We start from the raw sequence: 15,111 nt of genomic DNA, 5'->3' as shown, positions 1-15,111 counted from the left end.
CAATCAGAGGGCAGCGAGCCTGATTCCTTGTCACATGACTATTCCCTCCCGTCCTCATTGTCCCCAATAGGAAGCCGAGGAAGTCGCTTCTCATGTGATCGTAGTAGTCGGCGAGTGAGGGGCGGGGTCGCGCGCTACGGAAGCCGAGCGGGAGGCGGAGTAGGCGGTTGCAAGAGCAACAGCGAGCCGCGATGGCTGCGGACGGAGAACGCTCGCCGCTCCTCCCGACGGAGTCCGGCGATGGGGGCGCTTCCGGCTTGGGAGGCCTGGTGGGGCCCGCCGGGCTGATGACAGGCTCCGCCTCCAACCCGCCAGGGAAGCCGAACCCTCCTCAGGGTGAGCCAGGCCACGCCCCTCATTAATATGCAGGAGGGGGCTGAAGGGGCCGTGGGAAAGGTGGGGGTGGGCGGGCACGGGTGAGGGGAAAATACTAGATGATGGGCGAGGGGGAACATTCAGCCCTTGGAGAGCTCAATAAATAGGCTTGCGGCTTCAGGAAAGGGGGGGTTATGTGAAAAGTGGGAGGAGCTAGACCCCCCAGTGGGCGGGGTCTTGAGGCTGCAGGGGCGGAGCCAAAGGCAGAAGGGGTGAGGCTGTTGGGTTGACACAGCTGGAGGGGGTGAACTGTAGAACTAGAATGAATTATGGGGTGAGGTGAGGGAAAGGATAATAGATAAGGACTTTCTGAGATTAGGGAGTGGAGGGCAAAAGATGCCTGGAGATTTGCTAAAGTCTGAGCATATGCCAAGAAATATATTGCTTGACACTTGTTGGCCCACTTCCAGTAGAATGTTATTTAGGTTTGGCTTTAGGCTGCACTCTTTAAAAAATATACGCATTCTTATACTTTTGTAATGGGAAGGTGAGTTCTCTGGTGGAGATTATGCTGCATCTGAGGAAAAGGAAGGGATCCAGAAAGTTGAGTCGCCCCAGATTTTGAAGGCGAAAGGAGTTTATAAGATGACTTGTTACTGAGGGAGCACCATGAGGCTAGCAAGAGGCTGTGGGCTGTGATGGAGGCGACAGGGTCGACATTGAGGCAAGAGCAAATTCCCCCAACAACTTAGCAAGGTTGGGGTCTGTTCCTTGTCTGAGGGACATCAGTAGGACTGATCGATGCTGTAAAAGAGCGCAGGCCACAGCATCAGTCAGTCCTACCCATTTATTTTGATTTGTTTTGATAATTATTGATTTATTCTTCTTTCTTTCTTTCCTGCCAGGGTTCCCTGGATTCAGCGGGCTGGGCGAGGGGGGCCAGGCAGCCGTGCTGCCAGGAGAAGACCCCCCGCCGTACTCCCCCATGGCGTCCCCAGAGAGCGGCAGCGCTCCCATGATCACTTGCCGGGTCTGCCAGAGCCCCATCAACGTGGAGGGCAAGATGCACCAGCACGTCGTGAAGTGCAGCGTCTGCAACGAGGCCACGGTGAGGATGGGGAGAGGTGGGGTAGGAGGGCTGAATGGAAGACTGCTCCAGTGCAGCATTCACGGGTGTGAGCCTGGAAGTCTTCGCTTCAGAGCTTCGCCATGGCCGAGGACTTGTTAGACGGTTTCAGGCAACCTGTGCTTTCTCAGCCACCCCCACCTTCCATCGTAGGTATCACTTCTTCGAATGGCCAAGTGGGTGGCCCTGAGCTGATAAATGCAGCAGCAAACTGGGGCCACCCAGAAAGGGTTGGCTTCTTTATGCCCATATTCTTTATGAATAACAAAAATGAAAGTGCACAGTTTTGTTTTTGACACTTCTGTGTGAAGGCGCTGAATGTGTTATTTGGTTGAAGGGAAGTAGAGCTTGCTTTTCTTATAGCCTGGTGGAGGGAGGATAATTGGGCTAAGGGGATTACTCTTTCCTGGATCCCTGGTAGATGTGTGCTGTGGGATGTGGACTCACCGAACCCCAATCTCCTTTCCCCAAAAAATGCATCCACACCCTATAGGGAAAAGGTTAAGTCTACCATTAGCCCTTTTAACCTGCTGCTGGGGGAATAGTTCAAGAAGAACTGAGGATAACCTGAATCTGAAAGACCTCTCATGCTGAAGCATAGGGAAAAATTTCCTCCTAGTTTTTATATTTGCTCCCCGCCAACCTTGTGGAGCTGGTTCCCTTTAAACATCTGTCTCACTTAGCTTTGGAGAAGGTTGTGAGAGCTTTCTTGTTAAGAGCTGTGAAACAAATTATGCAATATTTGTAGGAAATGCATCTAAACTATATCTTAATTATGGGTTGGTATGTATGTATCTGAGTGTAGCATGCTGCTTGCTTGCAATGTTCATTTTTTTTAAAAAAAAGTTTATCCTGCATTATAAAATGAGCTTCCTTTATGGCAAAAAGAGGTGGGATGTAAATCCTCCCGACGATAAAATCAGGATTCATTTGAGATGGTGCTTAAGATTTCTAAGGTAGCACGTGTGGAGCATTTCTGATGCTCAGAGAATGTGATTTACGGATGCCAAATTGTTGTGCAAAGCTACCAGAGCTGATGCTGCTTCTGCCAGCCTTTCCTGCAGCTTGTTCTACGTTTCTGTCTTGACAGCTCAGTATCTGTTGCAGAATGTAAAATCAATAGGAATCCTAGCGCCAGGGTTGCCATCAGCCAATACTTGGCTGCCCAGGCAGGCAGACTCCCAGGAGGTGGCAGCTGGAGAGATGCAGTACAGCACCTGCCTCTCTGCGAGTTGGAAAACCAATACACTCTTTTGAGTCAGTTTCTGAATATGATACTTGACCTTGTGTTTTCTGTTTCTGGGAGAAACCTGTCTGACCACTCCCACCTCCAGCTTCCTGTCATGCGCTGAGTGGGTCCCGGTAAACAAAGGTGTGCCTCAGAGGATGGGCCGTTGGACTTCAGGCCTTGGGTTCAGACAACAGGAAATCCAGGGCCTTTTCTGTAGCAGGAACTCCTTTGCATATTAGGCCACCCCCTCCCCCCCGATGTAGCCAATCCTCCAAGAGGTTATAGGGCTTTTTTTACAGGGCCTACTGTAAGCTCTTGGAGGACTGGCTACATCAGGGAGGTGTGGCCTGATATGCAAAGGAGTTCCTGCTACAAAAAAAACCCCTGAGGAAATCTGTAATCTTGGGGAGTTCTCTGTCCTAGTATGCCTCATGTGGTTGTAGTGAGTGCCCCCAAAAGTGAAGAGAGGCCGTGGCCAAGAGGTAGAGGACCAGCTCCCTATTCAGAAGGTCCCAGGTTCCATCCCCAGCATTTCCAGTAGCAGAATCTCAGTAGCTGTGGGGAGAGCTCTCAGCTACTTGCAGTCAGAGCGTGTGATATAACAGCCTGATGTGGCTCGGCTCTGAACTTCTGCTGAACTGTGTTCGTTTAAAGGGAGCGGCAGTGACTCAGTGGTAAAAGGCTGGCTTTGCGTGCCGCTGGTCCCAGGTATTGGAAGCCTCCTGTCAGGTACTGGGGAGGACCATTCTGTGCCTGGGAGTCTGTCACTAGGAGAAGACAAGCGCTGGGCTGGATGGATCAGCGGCCTGCTTTTGTAAAAGGCAGATTCCTGTGCTGAAATGCCATCAGGTGCTCCTTGCCTTTTTTTATGCTTCTGACCACCAGTCTTTGGCCTCTTTCCCCTTGTGCCTGTTCTTCCTCACTAATGCAGACTGTAAATGATCCATGCGGAGATTGTGGCCCCCCATAGGAGCAGTTTGTATGTTATGGGGGCTAAATAAGGCCTCGTTCTTCCAAAGAGTAGATAAGGTGACCAGGAATGGAGCCTTGTGAGTTCTTGGAGGATTGGCTGCATCAGGGGGTGTGGCCTAATATGCAAAGGAGCTCCTGCTAGAATTCCACCCCTGAAGGTGACAAACCTGATTCTGGGCCTTCCTGCTTCTGGCTGCAGATGGGGACCACTCCCTGTGCTTGTAGAACTCTGGCATGGTTTCGAGTCTAACCTTTCCCCTGGAGCACTCTCTGCCCAACGTCTTCAGCATTCAGTTCCATGAGCCCAGCCTGGACTGTAAAACCCTCACAAGTTCTTGGCGTCAGTAGAAGAAATGCTGTGCGGACAGATTGTCTGGCTGATGATCTTGGGCACTGGATTACACTCTGGCAACAGGAAACCATCCAGGAGCATCAGCACTTATTGTCAAATGAATCCAAGTTCCTTCTGTGTTGATTTCTTTTTCTTTTCTTTTTTGAAGTCCACCTGAATGCGGTGTGGTAGGTTTGGCTTGTTGCCGGTTTAGCACAGGGAAGTGCAGAACGCTTCATAGTTCTCCTCTCAGTTGATTCTGGCGGCAGCTCAGAGAGCCGGGTTTGGCTTGATTTTGGAACCGGTGGCTTTCCAAAGGCCCTGCAGAACTCTGGGGCTCACTTTATTTTTTTGGTCTCATTGATACACCACTCTTCTCTCCAGCGGGGACCCATAGCACCTCACAACTTTCTCCCTTCTCCTGTTGATTATTACAACAACCCTGCAGGGGTAGGTTTGGCTGAGAGCGTGTGAGTGGTTTCTGTGAAAGAGTGGGGATTTGAACCTGGGTCTCTTGGAGTAGCCTAGAACTAGCCACTGCACAACTCTGGCTTCCCCAGCTCCCAAATGGCTGTATAAAAATGACCTTCATCTATCAGGCAGTTCACCGTGTGCAGCTTGGAGGCTCGTGGCCAAAATGTCTGACCGGCTTCAGTCAATCTGTTCAGGTTGCAATTGAACCATTTGTGTAGTGCTTTCAGTCTTTGGCCTAGAGATGCCCTTTTTAGCACAGCAGACCAACTGCACAGCTATCCTGGGCATTGCTGCTTATCCTTCATAGCTGGCCACTGTCTCTGCCATCCCTGAGAGAGCATAATTTCTGTTCGTCTTCAACTCCCACTGACAAGCTGAACTTTTAAATTTTCCCGCAGGATGGTCCTGTTTCTATAGATGACCATTCATCCTGTGCGCTTGGAGTGGTTGTGAATATTCCATGACATCCCATTGTAGCCCAAGAAGCTGTTTTAGTCATCATCAGGGCTTTTTTTGTAGCAGGACCTCCTTTGCATATTAGGCCACACACCCCAGATGTAGCCAGTCCTCCAGGAGCTTACAGAAGGCCCTGGAAGAAGAGCCCTGAAAGCTCTTGGAAGATTGGCTACATCAGGGGTGTGTGGCCTAATATGCAAAGGAGGTCCTGCTACAAAAAAAGCCCTGGGTATTTCCAGTACATGGCACTGAGGATGGCGTTATCTGCTCCGCCTCCTCGTCCATCGCTGCTTCTGCCTGAGGCAGGGATCTTTCTGACGTGTAACCTTTCTCCTTTTCCCTGCTCCAGCCAATCAAAAATGCCCCAGCCGGGAAGAAATACGTGAGATGCCCCTGTAACTGCCTCCTGATCTGCAAAGTGACATCCCAGCGCATCGCCTGTCCTCGGGCTTACTGGTAAGGGGGCCGGAGAAGAAGGGTCTATGAAAGGGAAGGGGCGGGTCTTCTTGGGGCTGTGCTGGGATCATGGCCGGAAGTTTACACCGGGACATCAGATGTGTGGCCTTCAGTTCTGCAGCTTTGATGTGAATTCGCCTTGCGACTGTTGGGGAAATGCGAAAGTTTTGGGAAAGGCTGTTTTGAATGGTCAGCATCCGTAGGCTGGAACATCCACCGCATGTTCCTGTAACTTCTGATCTGTTGAGCTGAGCTTTCAGTTTTGAAAGGAAGAAAGTTTATAGACACCAGCGCGGGAACTAAGGGGCAGAGGAGAGGAGAGTCTGGAAGAGAGGGCTGCGGTGAATGCCACAGCACAACCTTCCGACTGGAAGCTTCCGTGAAACCACCACTGTGCTTTCGCTTGGCACCTGCGAGGGCTAGGGACCTGGTTTGTTGAGGGATGCAAATTGAGATTGTCTCTGATTTGGGAAGGGAAAAGCCCCTGCCTGGGAGCAAACAGTCCACCGGGCACCAGGCAGTTGCCAGTGCTCAGGCCGGCGAAGCAGTTGAATGTGGCATTGTGGAAGCAGCACAGGAAAGGCGGAGCAGAGCAGCTTGTTTTGAAAAGGGAATGGGCGAAGGGAGGGATCAGGGCGCCCTTGCGGAGGCAAGGCAGTCCACAGGCCTGGTTGGAAATGCTGGGGACTTTGAGTGGGAAGGGACTCTGTGGGATAGGACCGTGCCAGTGACAGGCGGGCAGCGATCTTGAATTGGGCCTGGGAAGGGGGGGATTGGATCAGCTTGATCCCTAAGCGGGCAGGGAGGACCCTTTAACCTTCTTTTCTTTTCTCTTCTCTTCTCCTCCCTCTCAGCAAAAGGATTATTAACTTGGGCCCCGTGCATCCTGGCCCTCTGAGCCCCGAGCCCCAGCCCGTCGGCGTGCGCGTCATCTGCGGCCACTGCAGAAACAGCTTCCTGGTAAGGACTGCTGCCTTGTTGGATCAGGCCGGTGGCCCATCCAGCCCAACACTTTGTGTCACACTGTGGCCAAAACCCCCCAGGTGCTACCAGGAGGTCCATCAGTGGGGCCAGGACACGGTTCTGTATGCTCCCCTGCTGGTCAGGAGGAAGAGAATAAGGAAACACTTGCTGGATCACTCCAAGGGGCCACATAGTCCAGCAACTTGTGTCCCCCAGCAGCAGTCCAGACGCCTTGGAAGACCCAGGTTTCTCCTTCTGAGGTCACCCTTCTGTGTGGCTGGCTTTCAGAAGAGTACATGCTATGAACTGGGAGAGGGTACAGTTCCCCTGACTGGGCCTCCCCTCCTTTTGCCTGGATGGGGAAGGCAGCGGTAAAGCCCCTTTTGCATCTGCAGTAGCAGAGAATGAAGAAACACCTTCCCCTTGTCGGGGGGGGGGGGAGACTCGGAGGCAGGATCAGTGATTCCACCCACAGAGCAAGCAGGGCGAATGTTAGAGATCCCTACTTGGCTCTCTCGGGTGAATCTCGGGGCTGTCACCGTCTTCCAGCCTGAGTTCCCACGCAGGGTTATGGGGAACTGAGATGCTTGTGGGGTGGAGCAGGGTGTCGGCGTTGCATGTAGAAGGTCCCACGTTCAAGCAGCATCTCCAGCTACAGTATCAAGTAGAAGGTGCTGCGACGGACCTCAGTCTGAGATGCTGGAGAGCCGCTGCCAGTCCGAGCGGGCAACACCGACCTGGATGGACCGATGGTCTGATTCAGTGTCAAGCAGCTGGGATAAAACAGGAGGCGGGTGGGGCATGGATCAGTTCGGGAGCATGTCGCGGGGACGCAGCGGTGGCAGTCACTGCCTCCTGAAGTTCGCTTGCAAGGGGTGGCTTTAACCCCTTTGTCGTGACGCTCAGGTAGATGGGTGCCCTGTGGATCCATCTGGACCAGTGGGGGCCTCTGGGCTTGGGCGGAGTGGCATCTGGCTCCGATTGACTCGCTTTTCTTCCTCTTCTCCCCAGTGGACGGAGTTCACAGACCGCACCTTAGCCCGATGTCCGCACTGCCGTAAAGTGTGAGTTTGCCCATTCCTGCTTAAATTGGCAACGCAAAGCAGGGCTTGCCCTGGAATATGTTAGCTCTCTCTGAAGTGGAGGGTGCGTGTGGGGAGGGGGGGAAGGTTATATAAAATCACAGCAAGTTTGCCTTCTGTGAGCCAGGCCAGGCAGCCAAGAACATGGGAATGGGGCTTTCTGTCAGCTGAGAAAAGTTTTGCTCCAAAACAGGGACACGGCTTCAAAGGGAGGTGGGAGGGTGTGTTGCTGGAGCAAAGGTTGTCTCTTCGTGGTGTGTGTGTGTGGGGGGGCGGAGCTGGGTTGTGCTGCTATCCCCTTGAGAGTGGGGAGGCCTCAGGAAGACTGACCAGGGCTGTGCTTTCCTCTCCTCCCCCAGCTCTTCCATTGGGCGCCGCTACCCCCGGAAACGCTGCTTTTGCTGCTTCCTGCTGGGCCTTGTGATGGCTGTGACAGCGACGGGCCTTGCGGTGAGTAGGAGCTACGATGGGGCTCGCTACCAAAGCCGGACAGGGTTGTCTGCTCTCCCATGCTGAGTATGTGAGGCTCTCGCCGTAGATTTGCCATGGCCTGGAGCAGCTTTGCTGTGCGTCCTTGGATCACCGTTTCAATCAGCTGCGCTCAGTTTTTACCCCCGACTCAGACTACGTGCAGCTCCTTTCTTTCTGTCTGCATAAGTACAGAGAGCCCAGCCCAAAGCAGATTGTCCAAGATAGCCATGGACCCAGGCAGTACAACACAGCTTATGCTAGAAAGACTCCCAAGTCTTGGGTCTACGGTGGGGGTGTCAAACATACAGCCCACAGGCCAGAACCAGCCCATCCAGGGCTCTTATCCAGCCCACAAGCTACTGGTCATTACCTTTATTGCCAGATGACAGAGGTTGTCCCTGTATTCTGTCCCAGTGATAATGAGTAATGAGCAGTGGAAGTTGGAGGGTGGGCATCAGGGAGATACTTTGAGGAAATACTGTAAGAGTTTAAAGCAGGGGTGTCAAACATGCGGCCCAGGGGCAGGCCCCCAGGCAACTGGCTGTCATCTGCTTCCTTCTCCCTCTCTCATGCTTCCTTCTGCATCGCAGCTTGCTTTGCATGGTTCGTTCAATCGCAGGAGCTACAGAGCAAAGTCTCTATTTCTCCATCGGCTGAGGCTCCTCTCTTGGGGAGGAAGGCAAGGAGATAGAGCTTGCTTTGCCAGGCTCTCTCAATTGCACAGCGGAGCTACTGAGCCAAGCCTCTCTTCCTTCTATTGGCTGAGGCTCCTCCCTCTCCTTGTTCCCTGGGGCAGGAAGGAAAGGGCTGGAGCTTCCTTTGTCCAGTTCCCTGGATCCCTTGGGAGAGATGCAAAGAAAGCACCTTTAAGATTAATGAGTGCTAATGTTTTAAGCTTGTTTTATTTTAAGTGTTTGTTTACAAAATATTTAATTGTGTTTATCTGTGTCCTTTATAAAGTTTATCTCTCTGCTACCTAATTTTAAACAGGTGCCCACGTGGCCTGGCCCAACATGGCTCGGCCCAATAAGGTCTAATTTATGTCTGATCCGGCCCTCGCAACAAATGAGGCCCTCGCTTTAAAGCATGCTTGTGTTTTGAGTTAAAATAATATCTCTCTGGTACCTGGCCGTATGTTTTACGGCATGCACGGCCCAGCCCAACCAAGTAACATTTATGTCAGATCTGGCCCTTGTAACAAATAAGTTTGACGCCTCTGGTCTATGGGATTAGAGAATCCAGGAATCAGAATGCGGTTGGATCGTGTTGGCACACCCCCGTCTTGTTCCCCCCCACACACACCTGGGATCAAGGTTTATTAAAGGAAATTTCTTACCAGGAGATCTGTGATTGGGAGTGGAGGGGGGGAATGTTATACAGGGCTGCCCCCTCCTACTTGACGCTTTGTGAAGTTCCCCGAAGAAACGCCACGTTGCATTTATGAAAACAGAATCAGCTTAAAACACCTCTCTTAAAAGAAAAGGGAAGATGCCTGAGAGAGGAGCCAGTAGTGGTTCCTGAAAAGACCTAGGGTCAGAGCCCCATTTCTGTCCTGAAACTCATCGGGTAGCCTTGAGCTACTTGTTCTCGCCTGCCTTGCAGGGTGGTTGTGCTGGTAGAACACAGTTCTCCCTTGGAGGAAGGGTGGGTGGGGGAGAGATAAAAATGCACTCAGCAGAGCAAGACCCTGGAAGGGAGCAATGCCGGGTTGGTGCAGGGAGAGAATTTCTCAAGGAACAGGGTCGAGCAGAGGTAGCGGTGTCCCGGATGTGGGTCTGCCCACTTGCTGTCAAAAGAAAGCAGGATGAAACCAGCACACATGGCCTCACCTTCTTCCGGCATCAGACCTGCCTGCCTTCTGATACTTGCTCTCAGGAGGTCCTCGGGAACACCACCTGAGCCGTTTTGGCCAATCCCTGACTTCCACACAACAAACGCTTCAGCCCTTTTGCCTCCTGCTGACTCCTCCTTGTCTCTCCCTCTGCCTGCAGTTTGGTACGTGGAAACAGGCCCAGAAGTACGGCGGGATCTACGCCTCGTGGGCGCTGGTCATCCTGTTGGCTGTGCTGTGCTTTGGCCGGGCGATGTACTGGGCCTGCATGAGGGTCAGCAATCCTATCCAGAACTTCTCCTGAAGCTTCCCCGGGCTCTCCGTTTCCAGTTGCTGCTGCTCCCAGCATGCCGTCTGCCGAGAGCCAGCCTCGCCCGCCCTCTTCTTTTCCTCCCCTTCGGGGCCGGGACCTTTTGTGCCGCCTTCTCGCCGTGCCACGTGCTCCCCTCGGTTGCCATCACAGCTTTTACCACCTCCTTACCTGAGAGGCTTCCCCGGAGTCCCTCGCCCGGGTGGGGCGCGGTGCCAAAAACGAACATTTGGACCTGAACGAAACTCGGTTGCCGAAAACTGCTTCTGTCCCGGAGTCCGAGAAGTTCCTACAAACTCAGTGGGCAGTGGAACTCTCGACTGGGACAATTTCAAGAGGAGATGTTTTGGGGCTTGGGAGACTGCGAGCGAATTCCTTCCGTGGGAGACCGTCTGAACCATGGCGGCTGCGTGCTGGGACCTACTGCACGATGGCATGATCCTGAGAAAAGGCTACCTGGTAGGAACGCCACAGGCTGTGTGTCTTGAGGGACCCTACGGTGGCTCAGCTGGGACACTCTGAAGAGCGGTACGCTTTGAGGAGACATTGGCTGTTCTCGGAGCTTCTCGGGTGGGTCGCGAATGGAATGCCAGAGAGCCGCGAGGATCCCTTGTGGCATTGACTGCATCCTTTTTCACTTTGCGCGTGAGGAACAGCGGGAGAGGAGGGGCCGCCCGAGCTGCTGCAGCAATAATGGCGAATTGCACATTCCTCCGGAGAAGGCGAGCAGACGGGACGCTGCTGGCGTGCCCGTGGCTCTAGTCAAAAATTCCATTCCTCGTCGCCTAGTTGCTCGAACGCCTTCCCCGTGAGTCCTGTGGTCCAGGCATCTCCGTTCCCGAATCTTTGTGTCTTGTAATGCCACCCAGGGTTGGTGTCTTGGTGCCCCCCACCCCACCTGTCCCTTTCTCCCTCATTTTGAGACCAACCACAGTACCAAGAGCGAGGCCTTGTCGTGAGGGAACCTCCGACCCCTTAACTTAACCATTATTCCTCCCCCCTTTGATTTTCTCAGTCCTTTCATTGCACATTCCTTGGTGGAGGGAATTCTCAACTGGCCTTGCTCCTCGGGAGCGAGCCCAATCTCCACTCTCGGAGGTTGGGAAGGAGCACGTGATGTTACCCATCATGCACTGACGTGTTAAACGTTAATTGGGGAAAAGGCATTTCCCCCCCTCTCCCCCCCCGGAAACCTGAATGGGAGGCATAAAATCTGGGATGGGCCAGACAAGCGCTCCTTCCGCCTACTCACAGTTCCAATCACCATTTCCGTTCAAGGGCCTGCCTGTTCGTTCTGCCCTCGTTTCTGTTTCTGGAGACCTTTTGACTTCCTAGCTCCCCCCGCTGGGAAACTTGCTCCCGTGATGCCTCAGCTGGCGAGGGTGGGGGCGCAAAGGGGTGGCCGTGGGGAGGGGCGACGGCCCTTCCGAGGCCTAGAGCGTCTGAGGCCTGCGAGAACCACTTTCCCGGAGGCGACTGGCCTCCGGTTGTGTGTGGCGGGGACTGGCTGAGGCAGCGTGACTAGGGGGCAGGTTCCGGTTGTCGCTCCGAAAGTCATCCCAGGTGCTGGGGGATGTGTTTTGGTCTCGCTTTTCCATGCCTGTCTTGGCTTCTGTCGGGGTGGGGTAGTGAACCCCCCCAGCCCAGCTCTTCTTCCCCCAGCTTTCAGCTTCGTTGCTGTCGCGGCTTGTATATAAAGACGATGTGCGTGTACAGAGCTTATTTAAACCTCTCTGTCCTCCGTGACTTCTTCCCTCTTTGCTCCTGTTTTCCCGCACCCTCCCCTCCCTTGTCCGGGTTAAGCTTGTGTCTCTTTCTCTTCCTCCTTTCCCTTACTGAGGCCCGAGGAGGAAGTTAAATAAAAAGAAAAAGAGATTGAATGGTTGTAAATAAAGTTGAGATTCCACACAGTGAGAAAAGTGTTTGGGCAAAAGCGGTTTTTGGGGTGGGGGAGGTTGAAACAGGGCTGGAGCCCATTAAAGGTGTGTGTGTGCATGCAGCCACGTTGCTGTTCAAAGCTGAAAACATTGTTTAGATGGCCAGTTTTACCTTTGTCAGCTCGCTTCTCCGGACCGTAGAGCCAGTTTGGTGCAGTGGTTAAGTGCGTGGACTCTGATCTGGAAGAAGCGGGGTTGATTCTCCCACTCTTCCTCCACTTGCAACTGCTGGAGTGACCTTGGATCAGTCACAAGCAATACTCTCTCTAAGCTGTGGGGTCTTGTGAGCAAAAATTCTACTTTGTGAACTACTGGCATTAAAGTTGTGAGCTGCTGCATAAATTTGGTTGCTCGGGCCCTCCCCCGGTTGGCAGCTTCGTTTGAATCCCCCCAGTCTTAAAACATGGAGCGGTAAAGAAGGTTGCATGGAAATGGGAGGAGAAACCTGCCTTTTTAAAAAGATGTAAAGTGTTGAGGGAAAGGAAAGGTCCCCTGTGCAAGCACCAGTCGTTTCCGACTCTGGGGTGGCGTTGCTTTCACAATGTTTTCACGGCAGACTTTTTTTTTATGGGGTGGTTTGCCGTTGCCTTCCTCAGTCATCTATACTTGCCCCCCCAGCAAGCTGGGTACTCATTTGACCGACCTTGGAAGGATGGAAGGCTGAGTCAACCTCAGGCCGGCTTTCTGGAAACCCAGCTTCCGCCAGGGATCAAATTCAGGTCGTGAGCAGAGCTTAGGACTGCAGTACTTCAGCTTTAACACGGGGCTCTTTAAAGTGTTGAGAGCAAGTGATTATTATACTGTCAGTTAAACTTCCCCAGTTGGGCCACAGAGTAGGGGGGACTATTCCAAGTCCTGCACATTTTTATGGCTTTTCTTGCCCTTGTCTCAGAGTTGGGACAGGCTGTAATCTACCTTTGTACCACTACTGGGCGGTGGGGCTAAGCAGGATTAGCGGCTGCCTGGTTCCTGCTAATAGGATTGGGCGAGGAAGGCTCCCCCCTCCCCTCCGCTGCCCAAACTGAACAAGTCCCGTGATCCAGTTCACGAGCCTCTTTGTTTCTCATCAGGAAGAGACTCCTGGGAAGCGATGCTTTATTTCTGCACCCCAAGGCAAACCCCAGGCAGTGGTTTAGACGACAATTGAGCGAGACGCCCACAAACATTTTGCGCAACTGGCTCACGGTGTGCTTTGGCAGAGCATCAGCAGCAGTGTTCCCTCTAAGCTGAGTTAGTGTGAGTTAGTTCATAGATTTTTTTTTTTTTAGCCTCCGGCTCACGCATTTTTGTCTCAGCTCAGGAGAAATCGCCCTAGAGCAAGCGGATCGATGCCCCAGCTTTTAATGCCAGTTGCTCGCCAAGTAGAATTTCGGCTCACAGGACTCCACCGCTTAGAGGAAACATGGGTCAGTAGGCCATTTGATGAGCTGAAATCTAGAGAGAACAAAGGCAAAGATTTGGTCTGTAAGAACATGATTCCAACAGATTCAAGTTGAGAGTTTCAGTGGTTTGGGGGGGGGGGGCGTGGGTTCTGCACCCAGTGTTTTCCCAGGAGAAAGCTGGGTTGTAGAAGGTCATTGGATAATCATATGGAACACAGGTCCATCAGTGGCTATTAGCCACAGCATATTGTTGGAACTCTCTGTCTGGGGCAAGTGATGCTCTGTATTCTTGGTGCTTGGTGGGGTACAGTGGGAGGCCTGGTGGACCTCCTGAGGGCACCTGGTTTTTTGGCCACAGTGACACAGAGTGCTGGACTGGATGGGCCATTGGCCTGATCCAGCATGGCCTCTCATGTTCTTACGTCTGGGGCAGTGATGGGGCAGTATTCTTGGTGCTTGAGGGGGGCAACAGTGGGAGTCCTTCTAGTGTCCTGGCCCCACTGGTGGACCTCTTGATGACACCTGGGCTTTTTTGGGCCACTGTGTGACAGAGTTGGACTGGATGGGCCGTTGGTCTGATCCAACATGGCTTCTCTTATGTATTTCGAAGGAAGGAAATGAAGAGTCATTCTAGGAGGCAGTCTTCGCTCCTCCAAGTTCAAGGCACTGCCTGATCCTGATTTGAGAAGGAGCCACTTGCCCTTTCCCCTTTTGCTCAGAGGCTTTTGTATCGAGCACCATGCAAATACTTCAGCTGGAGAAGAGACCCTTGAGGTGTCCCTCCCTCCAGGGCTATGGGATGCAGCAGGCTGGTCACATTCACCCACAGCCAACCAAAAGGGGCCCTTCACCTGGGCCGAGGTATGAGATGCAGCAAAGGTATTCAGCTGCGTCCCAGAATTTTCTAGTCTCGAGGAAGTGGAGATCCTCTGCCTTTGGGCTGGGCCTGCTGTTAGGGAATGACACATTTGTAGAAGGGGCTGCACTCATGAGAATATAAGAGCCCTGCTGGAACACACCAGTGGTCCATCTTGTCACAGTCAGTGGCCAACCCGTTCCACTGGAGTGCCAAGAACAGGGCAGAGAGGCTTGAGGCTTTCCCCTCATGTTGCCTTCCGGCTCTGGAATCAAGAGGCTTAGTGCCTCTGAATCTGGAGGCACACCTCAGTCCGGATGGCTGCTGATAAGACTTCATCCTCCATGCATCGAATCCCCTTTTTGAAGCTGCTTATTCCTGCGGCCATCCCGACATCCTCTGGCAGTGAATTCCACATTTTAATCGCTCTCTTGTGATGCGACTCTGCATTTCCTTTTGTCTGCCCTGAACCCTACTGCCCGTCAGCATCATTGACCTGAAAGGGTCCAATTCCGTCTGCTGCACAAAGTGCATTCACCGACGTTTCTGTTCTCGCACGGAAGGACTGATCATGTAGCCTCACAGCCCACTAAAAACCTCAGTAATGCCGGCTTTCGAAATCGCATTTGGGGTGGGGGGGGGAGGGTTGTAGATAAAGCCCAGCAGGGATTCATTTGCATATTAGGCCACACCCCATGTCGCCAAGCCAGCCAGAACTGCGTTGGTGTGCAAAAAAAGCCCCAAGAGTGTTAAACTGTAATGTTCGTTTTCCCTTAGAGACAAAGAGTTCAGCAGGGCCCCTGGGACTAGAACTATCAGTGCAGAACTAAACATATACAGAAATCCAGCACAGACTACTGGTCAGAGACGTCTCCCGCTCTCTTGCAGTGCAGGCACTCAGAATACAATGGACACCTC

The 15,111-nt window shown here is 52.8% G+C and overlaps 1 protein-coding gene across 1 annotated transcript; it reads left to right on the top strand.

The window, feature by feature from the left end:
* The first annotated feature begins 76 nt into the window (after positions 1-76).
* PIP4P1 (phosphatidylinositol-4,5-bisphosphate 4-phosphatase 1) lies at positions 77-11,937 on the top strand. The gene is made up of 7 exons (XM_060256278.1): positions 77-336; positions 1,221-1,423; positions 5,255-5,361; positions 6,216-6,321; positions 7,336-7,388; positions 7,766-7,856; positions 9,869-11,937. The coding sequence occupies exons 1-7, from the start codon at positions 192-194 to the stop codon at positions 10,010-10,012; spliced, it is 849 nt and encodes a 282-aa protein (XP_060112261.1). The 5' UTR covers positions 77-191; the 3' UTR covers positions 10,013-11,937.
* Positions 11,938-15,111: the final 3,174 nt, after the last annotated feature.

Source organism: Heteronotia binoei, chromosome 15, assembly GCF_032191835.1.
Source record: "Heteronotia binoei isolate CCM8104 ecotype False Entrance Well chromosome 15, APGP_CSIRO_Hbin_v1, whole genome shotgun sequence".
Classification (NCBI taxonomy): Eukaryota; Metazoa; Chordata; class Lepidosauria; order Squamata; family Gekkonidae; genus Heteronotia; species Heteronotia binoei.
The sequence above is the reverse complement of the archived record's forward strand: the minus strand, read 5'-3'. Positions and strand labels throughout refer to the sequence as shown.

What these genes read in the sequence shown, in the direction of transcription:
- PIP4P1 (XM_060256278.1), top strand. Translation starts at nt 192, where the DNA reads ATGGCTGCGGACGGAGAACGCTCGCCGCTCCTCCCGACGGAGTCCGGC. An exon ending in GAAGCCGAACCCTCCTCAGG is followed by an intron (nt 337 to 1,220) that starts GTGAGCCAGGCC and finishes CTTTCCTGCCAG; the next exon opens with GGTTCCCTGGATTCAGCGGG. An exon ending in TGACAGCGACGGGCCTTGCG is followed by an intron (nt 7,857 to 9,868) that starts GTGAGTAGGAGC and finishes CTCTGCCTGCAG; the next exon opens with TTTGGTACGTGGAAACAGGC.